The 14,710-nt window shown below is 30.1% G+C and overlaps 1 protein-coding gene across 1 annotated transcript; it reads left to right on the forward strand.

Moving 5' to 3' along the window:
* Positions 1-5,067: 5,067 nt before the first annotated feature.
* On the forward strand, positions 5,068-10,230 carry LOC117915787 (fatty acyl-CoA reductase 3-like). The gene is made up of 10 exons (XM_034831474.1): positions 5,068-5,203; positions 5,305-5,408; positions 5,618-5,820; positions 5,925-6,025; positions 6,142-6,341; positions 8,571-8,725; positions 8,923-9,004; positions 9,087-9,353; positions 9,522-9,649; positions 9,745-10,230. Exons 1-10 carry the CDS (start codon positions 5,125-5,127, stop codon positions 9,896-9,898), a joined length of 1,473 nt encoding a protein of 490 aa, XP_034687365.1. The 5' UTR covers positions 5,068-5,124; the 3' UTR covers positions 9,899-10,230.
* Positions 10,231-14,710: the final 4,480 nt, after the last annotated feature.

Raw genomic sequence — 14,710 nt, forward strand, 5'->3', positions numbered from 1 at the left:
TAATTTGATTTTATTTGTTTATATCTTAATCTCATTCTTTGTACCTACATTTAAATGCATAATTTTTTCTTTGTATTTTAAAAAGTGAAAATTAAGATTTTTATAGATATCAAATAAATCCCTTAATTTTTATTTTTTCAAATAATTAACTAAATATCAATGTTTTAAAAATCATACCGCTTATTAAATCGAAAAAGTTACAGATTCATGATTCATTAATCACACCGATGGTCAAACCACTACAATTGCACCGATGATATCATAAATATATAATCTATATTTTATTAAAATTAAAAATGATTTTAAGAAGTTATTTATATAAAAGTAATTTATATATATATAAATTTAAAATCAATAATATTTATTTATTTTTCATCTTTTATGTAGATGTATTAATATTTTAAATTTTATTAAATAAAATATATATAATATTTAAATATAAAAATATATATTGAAAATGGAAAAAGATTTGTATTATGTAATTTATATACAAAATAGTTGAAAATAATACCTTTAGTAAATTATCACTAAAACAATAGTATGAAAAGAAAAAGATTGAATATAAAAAAAATATAGGTTTTATTTATTTATTTATTTTTATTTTAGTTCAATCTTAATATTTTATTAATAATTAATGGTAAATATATATTTTTTGGTAATAATATTTAGTTGCCATTATTTTTTATTTTTAAAAATTTTAAAATTAAATTTATATCTTTTAGAGGGGCACATGCACCCCCCCTCCCCCTGATTAAAAAAATGTAGCTTTGCCTTGATCCCTTTGATCCTGAGTGGACCAACCAAGTTACATTTCACACCCAAGGGACCACAATATAACTTGTAAGACTTGGTGATACGTACACCCAAACATCACAACAGTTGCATGCATGCACTTGATACAATCTTGGTGACCTCTCAACAACCCACCATTTCCTCCCTCTTTTTCTTCCCAACAATACCCAAAAGCTCATCTCGTAACATATACCCCTCCTTTTTCAGAAGATAGTGACAAACAGACCCTTATAATTATGAGATTCATTCGGGATTTTGCCCATCTTTTATTTGGTTGTGTGCGCCTTTGGTAAAGCTTTTGGGCATTAACAATTGAAAATCTCTCTCATGGTGAAGTAAGTATTTTTTTAAGCATTGTGGTTGGGCATATTTTATGATAAGACCCCTACTTGTCGTGTTAACAGAAATATACCCTCTGGTGGATGTTGGTCCTGCCAGTTGTAACACAGTGCTTAATGTCACTGCAACACTCTTGTTTCATTGTTGCCAGTTATGCATGGTTGGTACAAAAATGATAGAAATATTGTCAGTTTTTAGGTTTGATAAGGTTGATGATTTAATATGATTTCAATATGAATTTCACTGATTTTTAAATTTTTTAAATTTATTAATAAATTTTGATTTGATAAAGCCAATTTGAAGTCTTTCAAAATGATTAAAAGTGTTTATATTCCAAGTGTTTTCTCAAAAATTATTTTTAAGAGGATAACCTTTTGAGTGTTTTTATTATAAAATAGTACAAATAATTTTTTAATAGTATAAGTGATTTCTAAAATTTTTAAAAGTGTTTTTAAAATTTTTCGACAAGCCTAATATTTTTTTTAAAAATATTTTTTAGATTAAAAATGTTTCTTAAAATAATTAGAAATAAATTTTAAATTTAATATATTTATTTTCATTTGCATTAAGTAATGGCCAGATAACATAGAAATAAGATAGGAAAAAATTAATGTTTATGATAAACATGGATGGTTAATGGAGAGTTTTGAGTAATGACATAAAATTATTTTGGATAAAAAAAATGTGATTTCTCATAAAAATGTGAACTAAAAAAATAGAAAGAAAAAGTTAAAAAGGAAAGAAAACCGCCCATCAACCCACCCAACTTGAAATAAGTAACAATTTCTAGCTGAGTTATTTGATTTTTCCAATAATAAATTTGACTTAGGCCATGATTTCGTGTGGTTCTTGACACATCTTAGCTTGAGCTTGAACTTTGTCTTTAACTTATGCTTAGACCTTAGTGTGTCTTACACTTGTACTTGGATCTTGATCAATATTTATAAGGTTTAAGAGAGGTATATTTGGATAGTTTTCATTATTTTTTGTAAATTTTGTTCCTTGATCAAATTTAATATTTATGGAAATTTTGAAACACGATTGGATAGGCCAAATCCTTAAAATATTATTATTTTTATTTAAAAATTAATATTTTAAGAAATTTTATAAAGCATATTTGGATAAATTTTAATTTATTTTTTTAATGAGAATTGGCGTGTATCTTTTCATTTATCAAATTCAAATTTTTATTTAATTACAAAAATTCTTTTTTTGTTTTTTTTGTTTTTATCTAGTTAGAAGATAATGTCTTCTTTTTATAAGAAGTCCAATTAACATATACAATAATTTAATTTGAAAAAGTTATTGTCAACATAAATTTTATTTTATCACAAGTATCTGACTATATAATATGCTTTATAATAACATGTGATGATTTTTAATTAGTCATGACTTAAATTAATTATGAACATTTAATTTTCTGTTGATAACTAATAAATTGTACAATATTACAATTAATGAGTCCCTAGATTATGAAGCACTTTTGAACACATTCATGGGCTTTAAACGTACGTTGTCCTTGATACATATGGAGAAGCAAAATGTTTGATTCTCTAATATATGATTATTAATCATATCTAAAATTAAAGCTATCTATATTTTATATATGCTCGCTTTGAATTGACACAACATTAAATTATTGCTGTTTCCACTAATGCATTGGATTCGAACACATCAAGAAAATTGAGGTAAGAGATTTCTATTCAACGAATTAATATCAAATATATAAATTCCACCAATTCTAGCATTTATTTTTAGTTTGTTACCAAATAAGTTTTTAGAATGTATTTAATAATGATTCTAAAAAGTGTTTATAATGTTTTTAACACTAAAAATTATTTTATTTTAAGCATTAAAAAGGTTAGAAATGCTTTCTAAAATCATTGTCAAACATACTCTTAATTTTCTAACCCAAGTTCAAATTTTGTATTTTTATATTATACTCAAACTTTGATAATGGATCCAATACGCACCTATTGGGTTCACACTTAAGCAATCTCATTTTAAACTCACATGATTTTCAAACAAAATAGTTAAAAACCCTTGACATATATGGCAAATGATATTAAAATTAAGGTTAGGTTTTAGCTAGGCACCTGATGAGCATCATATAAACCCTTATAATTTGTTAGATGTTGAGTAAGATAATTAAATCCTAATTGATGACAGAGAGCAGTCTCTTTCATATTAATCTTTTGTTTATCTCCAATACCAACTATGCTAAGCCAATGAGATAAATATCCATGTGGGTCCTCTTGTTAAATCTTTTACTCAACTTCATAGAGCTCATAAACTAGGGTTTTCATATATGATTTTTAACTAGGATGATTGAAGCCAAATTGTCCATATGTGTAAACAATTGGGAAGAAAACAAAGACTAAGATATGAAGGCAGATTTGTAGTCCATGCTTTATGTATAAAGAGAGTTTCATTTATTTTATATGTCAATTATTTGAGATTATTTGAGATCCAGGTAAATTGAGTTCCCTTTTACATTCATCTTTTACTCAACTTTCAGGGCTCAGAAGGTATAGTTTGGCCATATTATTAATATCACTTTCATAATTTCTTAAATTGAGTTCCCTTTTACATTCATCTTTTACTCAATTTTTAAGGCTCAGAAGGTATAGTTTGATCATATTATTAATATCACTTTCATGATTTCTTAACAAGAATGATCTATTTTCACTTTCATAATTTCTTAACAAGAATGGTCAAGGTCAATTTCACTTTCATAATTTTTAATAGGAATGATTTCACTTTCATAATTTTTAACAGGAGTGACTGAGGTCAATTATATTGAATTACCAATTTCATTTGGGCTCAATCCTCCCTTATGATATAGGTAAAGCATACGTAAGTTCGATTCGGTGACCTCTTATTAAATTAAGCTTTGATATGATATTGAATTAATAATTTTTTTAAAAGTTTAGTAAGATATTCAACTCAATATATTCCTTATCAAATTAGTCAACAAATTAGTCAATAATATATTTAAGCACCATGAATGAAGACAAATAAGGATATCAATAATATATAGGGTTAGGTAAACAGTTCATCTCTGACAGGGTCTCAAAATCAGACAAGGTAACAAACGTGTGGCTCCGTAGAAAAAGAAAGGAGAAAGAAGAAAGGGAAAAAGGGGAGAATGTCGGCATTTAGAATTAGCCTTGAAAAAATGCTGCTCAGCAGCCATGGTGAGGACAGCGTGGCGTACATAAAGCCAAACTCTGAGCACGGCTAGGGTAGGTTTGACCAATACAACCATGGTCATCCTCACATTTGGGTCATGATCAATTACGTGGGTGACCTCAGGCAGTGTGTGAAAGCACATGATGAGAGTCGCAGAGAGGATAAATAATAAAGTGGCCTTCCTACTATCAAATCTAATTAGTAAGATATTGAACTCAATATATTCCTTATCAAATTAGTCAATAATATATTTAAGCACCATGAATGAAGACAAATAAGGATATCAATAAATATATAGGGTTAGGTAAACAATTCATCTCTGACAGGGTCTCAAAATCAGACAAGGTAACAAACGTGTGGCTCCGTAGAAAAAGAAAGGAGAAAGAAGAAAGGGAAAAAGGGGAGAATGCCGGCATTTAGAATTAGCCTTGAAAAAATGCTGCTCAGCAGCCATGGTGAGGACAGCGTGGCGTACATAAAGCCAAACTCTGAGCACGGCTAGGGTAGGTTTGACCAATACAACCATGGCCATCCTCACATTTGGGTCATGATCAATTACGTGGGTGACCTCAGGCAGTGTGTGAAAGCACATGATGAGAGTCGCAGAGAGGATAAATAATAAAGTGGCCTTCCTACTATCAAATCTACTAAAGAAATTACCAACTTTTTGCGTGCACTTCACCTCTTAAATCCCCAGGTATATATCAAACACTTTGGGTTGCCCTCCTTTATTCCTCCCCTAATCTCTCTGGCTTTCATTTGCTCTCTCTTTCTCTCTGTTCAGTTCATTTCTTGTCTCCAATGGAGTTGGGTAGCATTGTGGAGTTTCTTGAGAACAAGAGCATTTTAGTCACCGGGGCTACTGGCTTTCTAGCAAAGAGTAATGTTTGACATTCCCTATCCTTCCTCTTCTTTTTCATCTTCTTTACTCTTTCTCATGATGTTTTCGAGGACATTAAATTTTTGCTTTTGTGGGTGCAGTTTTTGTAGAGAGGATACTCAGGACTCAGCCAAATGTGAAGAAGCTCTTTCTTCTTCTAAGAGCAGGAGATACCAAGTCGGCCACCCAACGTCTGCATAATGAGGTACACTTCTCTTTGTACGTATATCAGGCAGTTTTCCCTTTCTTTAAAATTTGTAACATTAGTATACTAAATCTGGTCGGAGAATGTGTTTAGAGAAAACATTTCAAAAGATGTATAGTATTAATTACCGGTTCTGAAGTTGATATATAATAATTAAAATGATAGTTTTCATTAATGAGATCACGTGCTTTATTAATTTGTATCCACAGGTGATAGGGAAGGAGTTGTTTAGGGTTTTAAGGGAGAAACGGGCTTCAAATTTCAACTCTTTTGTATCCAAAAAACTGACTCCGGTTCCTGGTGATATCTCTTGCGATAACTTGGGGGTGACAGACTCTAACTTGAGGGAAGAGATGTGGAGAGAAGTTGACATAGTTGTTAATTTAGCTGCAACTACCAACTTTGATGAAAGGTAAACTAATTAATTAATCAAGGCGTGTCAGCTGGCTACCAAATGTTTATATATTCTTTGGGTGGCAATCAAGTTTAAATAAAGTTCTTCTAATCTTTCTCCAGGTATGATGTTGCATTGGGAATCAATACATTGGGAGCTAGGCATGTCCTGGACTTTGCGAAGAAGTGTGTGAAAATAAAGATGCTTCTCCATGTATCAACCGGTTGGTATATGTTTGGTCATTTTCAGAATGGTCTGTGGATCCCTAATGATAGACAATGATACAAATGGACTAGAATACATGTATAATAGGGAGTGGACTCGGTGTTTTTTCTGCAGCTTATGTGGCTGGAGAACAGTCTGGGCTCATACTTGAGCAACCATTCCAAATGGGTGAGACCCTCAATGGGACCTTTGGTCTAGACATTGAAGAAGAAAAAAGGGTTATGGAGGAAAGACTAGATGAGCTCCAATCAGAGGGAGCTACTCGAGAAGCTGTCACATTGGCCATGAAGGATTTGGGCATCCAAAGGGCAAAGGTTTGTCCAATAACTGAACTGTCTATGATACCCATATATTAAACTAGATTTCGAAACTATTTTCATTGTTATCTCGATAAGTTTTTTTTAGGAGAATCACTTTTTTAAATAATTTTTTAATATTAGAAGTGATTTTTTAACACTAAAAAAGATTTTTCATATTTTTAAAAGTATTTGTAAGATTTTTCATATTCAATGACTCATCTCTTCATAGAAGTCTGTGTTTGCAGTGAAAAAATTGCTTCAGCCATTTAATGCAGGCTTAGCTCATTTCAGATGACATTGAATAATTAACAGTGGCTGCCTGCAACGTAATTAATTAAAATATAATGTATACTGTCTAGGAGATTTATAACATCTGCACCCCCACATTTATGTGAAAACATGGCGGACTGTTCTTTCATTTACCATCAAAGCTGCCTGAGTACCACCTGGTTTGGCATAGAGGTGTCCAATGGCCGGCTGCCCATTTTGGCCTGTGGCCTGGCATGCCAAAAGATTGGGCGGGGCCGGGTCAACACGATCCAATATTGTAGTGGCCCGAGCCGGCACGGTCCAAAGGAGCAGGCCGTGTTGGGCCTAAGGAAACAGCCCATCAGCCCACTGTGCCCTTTTAAATTTCGCTATGGGTATTAAAATTATGTTGAAAATTTAATAGAAGAAATTTTATTATAGATATTAAGGCAACATGGGAGTTATGTTTGGAAATTTAATAGAAGAAATTTTATTTGAATTGAAGATAATTAATTCATTTCAATTTTTGTTGAGATGAATTTCAAACTAATATAGTAAATAATTTCTTATCCAAAATTTAAATTTATTGAAAAATTGGATGAGTTATGAGATAAAAAAATAGTTCCATGCAATTGAATTTCTATTTTAAATTTAAAAATTTAAAAATTTATTTTAAATTCATTTATTACCAAAATTAAGTTATGTACTTTTTCTTTTTGGTTTGTTTCTAATCTTTTTCTTTTCGATTTCATATGCCTTTTTTTTTTTTTGTAAATATTTAATTTATGTTTAATTTTTAGAAAATATTAAGGAAAGAAAAAAATAATAAGAAAAAATATTTTTTTTTTTATATTTTAGTTGTACTATGACAAATATAAAAGAAAATCAAATATAATTAAAACTAGTAAGAAATTTATGTATTTAAAATTTTTTAATCTTTGTATCTACAAGTTAAAATAATTGAAAAAAATAGTAAATAAAAGTAAAGTTTTAACTTTAAATTTATGTTCTATTTTACTTTTCTTTTTCTTTCCTTCTATTTTTTTTCTTTATTTTATTTCTTTTGTATTTTCCCTCAAATTTTTTGAAACCAAACATAGTATTAGCTACAATTGGTTAGTATTGATAATGGATATGGGTTTGGCAAATTGCTATCCTTCATATGACAAACTATTTTTAAAGGTTTGAGTAATGCATATGATTGATAGTTGGGTGAGTGCCAACTTAGTTGGAATGTTATCAAACTATTGTGATGCAATTCTTACTTTTTTTTCTCTCCTTATTTTTTCATGTAATTTGTTGAAATATTGAATAAAAGATTTTTTATTTATTTTTATTTATATTTCATTCCCTTTTATATTCTATTACTTTATATTTATTGTTATTTTGATAAAAAATAAACAAATTCAAATATATTCTTTTTTACTATTTTTAAAAACATCTATATACATATATATATATATATATATATATATATAAAGTATAATTATTAGAGATGTTTAAAGTAACAAAAAAAAATTATTTAATAATGAAAAAACTTAAGACAAAATGACTTAAAAAAAATTAAATTAAAATTTTTAACAAAGTGAAAGGTCCATGGGCCACGACCCACCTGCACGACACGACACATAACGGTACAATTAGCCCTATGGGCTTATGGGCCGTGCTAGGCCACCTATTTAGCTTGCATGGGCTGGCCTGACTTGACACGATTTTTAAGTGGGCTGTGTTGGCCCGCCACGTTGGCCCATTATGGCCCAATAAACATCGGGCCGTGCCGGGTTGGACACCTGTAGTTTGGAAGGTATGCTTATTTACGTTGTGTAGTATTTGATTTGACTTGATTTTTATTTTATGATGTGTCACTTGACAGACTATATTTTCTTTAAAATATCTCAATGTCACAATTAAAAATCAGAGGAATTTATCTATTATAGAATTTGATCTTTGATAGTCTCCTCTTTTGGGTTTTACTATTCATACATTAGGGCAAAGATGCATGGATGGCCAAATACCTATGTATTTACAAAGGCAATGGGTGAGATGCTGTTAGGGCACTTGAAAGAAAATCTTCCCCTTGTTATTCTTCGCCCTACCATCATTAGCAGTACTTACAAAGAACCCTTCCCAGGTTGGGTTGAAGGAATCAGGTACCTCATCAAATTTCTTCCTTTCATCAAACATCTGGGAGGTGGTAACATTTTTTGTTTGGTCACTGAGAAAATGAAAGAAGAAAATCCTGAGACGTACAGCTAATTGGAGTTTCAAGATTGCTACATTTTTTGCCTAATGCACCTTTTGTACTTTTGTTATTTTTACTTATTTACTTATTTTGTGATGTGGATAGAACCATTGATAGCTTTGCGGTTGGTTATGGGAAAGGGCAATTGACATTCTTCCTCGGAGATATCGAGTCCATTATTGATGTGGTTAGCCAATTCAGTCTTCATTCACTGCATACACGCTGATCAGATATGTGTGTCTATTCTCTTACCTCACGTATTCATGCAGATACCAGCTGACATGGTGGTGAATTCCATGATTGTGGCCATGGCGGCTCATGCAAATCAGCCTTGTGAGGTCATTTATCAAGTGGGGTCGTCCGTAACGAACCCTGTGAGATACAGTAGTCTTCATGATTTCGGCCTCCGTTACTTCACCAAGAACCCATGGATTAACAAGGATGGAAAGGCTGTTAAGGTTGGCAAAGTAACAGTGTTGAGCACCATGGATAGCTTCCACAGATACATGGCCCTCCGCTACTTGTTACTGTTAAAGGTAAAGAATCACAGCTTATTGTCATAACCTGCTCAAATGATCTCACACTTGGGATAATGCTGATTTTGTCTAGGGCTTAGAAAACACCTATGACATTATGCACTAAGCATGAAACCTATACATAGAGAGAATTTAGCTTCTTTTTTCTCTTTTTTTTTTTTTTTTCAGGGATTACAGTTTGTGAACACTGCATTTTGTCAATATTTTCGCGGCACGTACACTGACCTCAACCGCAGGATCAAGTTCTTGTTGCGGTTGATAGAGCTCTACAAGCCGTACTTGTTCTTTAAGGGAGTGTAAGTATGCTCTCACCTTGGTGCTGGCCTTCTTCCAGGAAATTAACTGGTATCAGTATATCAATCGAGTATGTATAACTTGTTTTCAAATGCAGTTTCGATGACATGAACACAGAAAAGCTGAGAATGGCAGTGAGGGCGAGTGGTGCAGAGGCAGACTTGTTTTACTTCGATCCTAAGTGCATTGATTGGGAAGACTACTTCATGAACATTCACATTCCCGGGGCCGTAAAATATGTGTTCAAATGATCATAGCTCGAGAGGATTATACAATAATGCCTGTTCAGTACAAAGAGTTTGCACTTGAAGGCAGTATAAGTATGTATGGCTGCCGGCTAAACCTTCATCAAGCTTATTCATTATAATTTCTGTCCTTGTCTAGCTAATAAATTTGTATTGCTTATAATTTCATGTTCTTGTCTAGCTAATAAAGAATTGTGGGAATCAAGTCTATGAAAATAGCTCATGATGAGAGGAGGATGTTAGGGTTGTAACGTGGTCAAAGTTATTGTCATGACAAACACCCAATTCGTTATTAATACTAATAAAATTTCACAATATAGTTATTATGTTGCTTAAAATTTTCATAATAGAGGAATGGATACAATACATTTATGCTCAATGTATAAGACACTTGTATGTGGCATAAGGTTGCTCCACCACATAATATCTTCCAAGCCTTTCTTCTTTGTAGTTTGTTGGATTTGCATAGGCTAAAAAAAAGAAAAATAAAAAAAATATATGTTTTTTCTTTCTATTTGATTAAATTTTATAACCAATCAATGAAAAATATTATCCATATAGTTCAACACATGTCATCTTCATTTTCTTCACCTTTGTATATTATGTACAAGGTAGCTATATTGATATTGGATGTTGGTATATTATGTACAAGGTAGCTATATTATGTACAAGGTTTATACAAAACACCTTATTCTAAATGTCCTTTACTTCTTTCCTTTTTGATATTTGATTAGTTTTCACGATAAACTAATGAAAAATATTATTTGCATAATTGCTCATATGTCGTATTGATTTTCTTTACATTTATATTGATGCATAAGGAATCCGATGGTATAATCTATATGAAATGCATCATGTTGTAAATATTTGTCGTCCAATCTTTTCCTTCTTAGAAATTGATTAGAATGCATAATATATCGATTATAAGTTTGTTGAGGCTTTAAGGCACCATCGTCCTTTTCTTTTTTATATTTTAAAACAAAAATATTATTTTTTTATTTATATGATAATTTATTAAAAAAAAAACTTATTGAAAGAAAAATAAATTTAATTACAATTTTATTCATCTAATATATATTATATTGTTTTATCTAATATTAAATAATTTTAAAAAATAAAGTATTTTTAATATCTAAATAAATAATTTTAGATTTTCAAAACTAGAACTATTAAATGATATTATAATTGTAGGACATGATATTCCTTGATTTGGGCAGACATAATTTTTAAATTAATTTTATTTTCTTATATAGTGGATATCACTAATTCATTCAAAAGAATAAGGGAAAATTTTTCATATCATATATGCATATGGAATAAATTAAAAATTATAAGGGAAAGTAAAAAAAAAAATTAAATAATTTGAATCTAATAAAATTTGTCAAATTTGTTTATGTTTTTCTTTTGAGCACAATTTCCACACCATTTGGTCAATGGCTATAAACTATTAAATGATACTTTGGGTATTATGAAAGTGGTGCATTCGTTAGGACGAATTATAGATGATTGGTTAATCTTAAGTCTACATGATAGGTCTCTTTTTCTTATCCACATCAAACGTGGGATTCATGATTTTAAGTATGGCTTGGCTTGGTGAGTTATGAATATAAGGTTCGTTTTAGAAAAATGAAAACTTGATTTGAACTCTAGACCTTTAGCAAACAAAAGACATGAACCACCACTTGGCTGCAGGCACTTTACAATTTAGAAGACAAATAAAAAATATATATATGTTTCTTAAAAGATTTATAATATTAAATAAAAATAATATAATATTTTCTAAAATTATAAAATTAAATAATTAAATTTTATTTCGTTTTGAATTTATTTACATTTAAATATTATATATATTTCATTTAATAAAATTCAAAATATAATATATTTAGACTTATATTCGATAATTTCAAAGATAAAAAATTAAATTATTGATTTTTAATTTATATATATATATATATATATATATTTTAACTTTTTTTTATTAATATTAATTTTAATAATATATATATGATTTTATTGGTTCAATCACAGTTCGACAAGTAGTTCGATTATTAAGTCGTGAACTGGTAATTTTTTTGATTCAATAATTGGTCCGGTTATGAAAATATTTCTTGAGATATGTTATAAAAAATCACTTTATTTTTTGAACAATTTCTCAAAAACTATATATTTTGCTTCCAAAATTTATCAAATATTTGTTAAAGTTGGAAAGTTGCCTTCTATTTTAAACAACAAAAACAAATTTTAAGAATAATTTTTAAAGGGACGACAAGCTTCCATACTCTCAAAGAAAGGTACAAGGAGGGCACAGGGAACCTCATTTTTTTTTCTCTTAAATTACCGCCTATTTGCTCACTTAAAGAGACAATAAACAAAGAAGAAATTAAAGGAGAAATACATATTAAATTATATTACTTATAAATATTAAAAATAAAATTTCAATTTGAATTATTTTTAGGAATAATTCAGTTCTTTTACAAAAAAATCTTAATATTGAGTGTTCCCCAAATTAGCAGTAAAATTCATGTTTAATATTATATTATTTAATTGAAATATCTCTAAGTATGGAATTTGGTTACTTGGAAATTTTCTTGGGTCTTCTAAAATTTGTTGATACCAATTCTTTCAAGATCAGCAATTCAAAAATATAAAATAAAAGCTTCTAATAAAATTTAAAGTGAAGATAAATCTATAATTTCTATTAAAATTTAGGATAAGATTAACCTATTCTAAAAGGTCAAAGTAAAATAAAAATCACTGTCTCACTAGGACTAGTATTTTAATTTCAAAAGTTCGAAATCAAATAAATTTTAATTTGTGGCTGTACAAGTATTCTTTCATTGCTACTATATCAAAATAAAATAACTTTTAATCTGTCCCTCTACAAGAATTCTTTCAGTGCTATTATCATCAAAATAAAATAAATTCCTAAGGTTGAAGGGTCAAAAATCAAACAAGTCCCTATTTTTACTCTTGAAAAGTGTTTCAAATTCCTAATGAGTATGGATTCCTTTTGTGTAAAAAATATTATAAAAAATATTTTCTATATTCATATGCCATTGTAATAATAGATTTCTTTGTAGAATAATAAAAGTTACTAGGAGTATTTCTATAAATATTTCAGGAGGAAAATCATGAAATGAAGATGAACTTATAAAAACTATACAAGGAGATGTGAGGAAGAATGAGAGACACTTGATGGAGAGAGGGATTCATGGTTTAAGATTTAGATGTTTCAGGAACCTAATAGTTGTATATAGTTTTGTCTACTATAATATTATTCATGGTATAGTGGAATGCTTCTCTCTCATTCGTGAATGTAGATATGGTTGGCCGAACCACGTTAAAACCTTGTGTATCCTTATGTGTATTGTTTTATTTTTGTGTTCTTAAACTAATATTGTTTGCATTAAAGCTTCCGCTGACATAACAAACTGGTGTTAGAACTCGGGTGGAATATCTTTGAAAGAACCAAATTAAGAGAATAGAGTACATAAGATGAGGACAAAAGAAATTTTAGTTGAAGGTGGAGTCGATTGTTCTCTTGTTGGGATGTATACAAAAAAATACGTATCATGGAGAGATGAAAGATTGATTCAATGAAATTTGATCTAAGGTGGCGATTGTTGGAAAGTGTCTCAAATTCTTAATTAGTATAGATTCCTTTTGCGTAAAGAATATTGTATAGAATATTTTTCTATATTCATTTGTCATTGTAATATTATATTTCCTTGTAGAATAAGGAAAGTTATTAGGAATATCTTTATAAATATTCTAGTTTATGATGGGAAAAATCATGAGATGGAGATGAGCTCATAAAGACTATATGAGTTGGATAGAGATATAAGGAAGAATGAGAGACACTCGGTAGAGCAAGAGGCTTTGTTGGTTAGGGTGTAGATGTTTCAGGAACCCAATAGTTGTATTTGATTTTATCCTCTATAATATTCTCTATGGTATAGTGGCATGATTCTCTCTCATCTACGGATGTAGGCATGGTTGGCTAAACCACATTAAAACTTTGTGTACCTTTTGTAAGGAACCTTGAATCTCTTCGTTCCCAAGCCTTGGATCGTATAATTGCATGCAAACTACCCTAGGCTTTTAGAGCCTATGCAACGGAAGTTGAAAAATATCATTTTTAACATTCTAGGATCAAATCAATTCCATTTAGTGAAGATGAAGCCTAAAGAGTCCTGAGGTTTCGTACACCTAAGATCTTCTACCCGATGACTCAAACCACGATTTTGGCACACCAAAGTGTGGGATTTGGAATAGTGAATACCTTGACTCTCTCTTTTTCTTACTCTTTGGAGGTGGAAGACGATTATCTCACAAAAGTGATAAAAACCTTAACCCCTAAAAGTATTTCTAGGGTTCCCCTATTGGACTAAAGTGACTTAAGCCCACCAAAGCTTGGGTAACTTAATCTTAGGAATGACAATTTCGCGGGCAAATCAAGTTACCCGCCTCAACTTGCTCTTATTAGGACGGGTATGTAATATATTAATCAGGTATGAGATGGGTATGTGTACATTTTTTAAAACCCGATTCGGGTTTGGGGTGGGTATGGGTTTGTAGTTACTTGCCCCACCCCACCCAGATATATAATTACCAATTTACCCTTAAATATTACAAAATACCCAAAAACTCCTCCCTATATATAATTGTTTCTTCCTAGATTTTTAAGGTTTCTTTCTCTCAGGTTTCTCAGTTCTTTTGCCCTAAAAAGAAAACCTTTTGCTCTAAAAATCGAATTTGTAGTCTCGTAGGCAACAAATTATTAGAGTTCTTTTGGATCCCTTCCTTATAGGTAAGAAA

The sequence above is a fragment of the Vitis riparia genome, chromosome 6 (genome assembly GCF_004353265.1).
Source record: "Vitis riparia cultivar Riparia Gloire de Montpellier isolate 1030 chromosome 6, EGFV_Vit.rip_1.0, whole genome shotgun sequence".
NCBI lineage: Eukaryota > Viridiplantae > Streptophyta > Magnoliopsida > Vitales > Vitaceae > Vitis > Vitis riparia.

What these genes read in the sequence shown, in the direction of transcription:
- LOC117915787 (XM_034831474.1), top strand. Translation starts at nt 5,125, where the DNA reads ATGGAGTTGGGTAGCATTGTGGAGTTTCTTGAGAACAAGAGCATTTTA. An exon ending in GCTTCTCCATGTATCAACCG is followed by an intron (nt 6,026 to 6,141) that starts GTTGGTATATGT and finishes TTTTTTCTGCAG; the next exon opens with CTTATGTGGCTGGAGAACAG. An exon ending in TCGAGTCCATTATTGATGTG is followed by an intron (nt 9,005 to 9,086) that starts GTTAGCCAATTC and finishes GTATTCATGCAG; the next exon opens with ATACCAGCTGACATGGTGGT.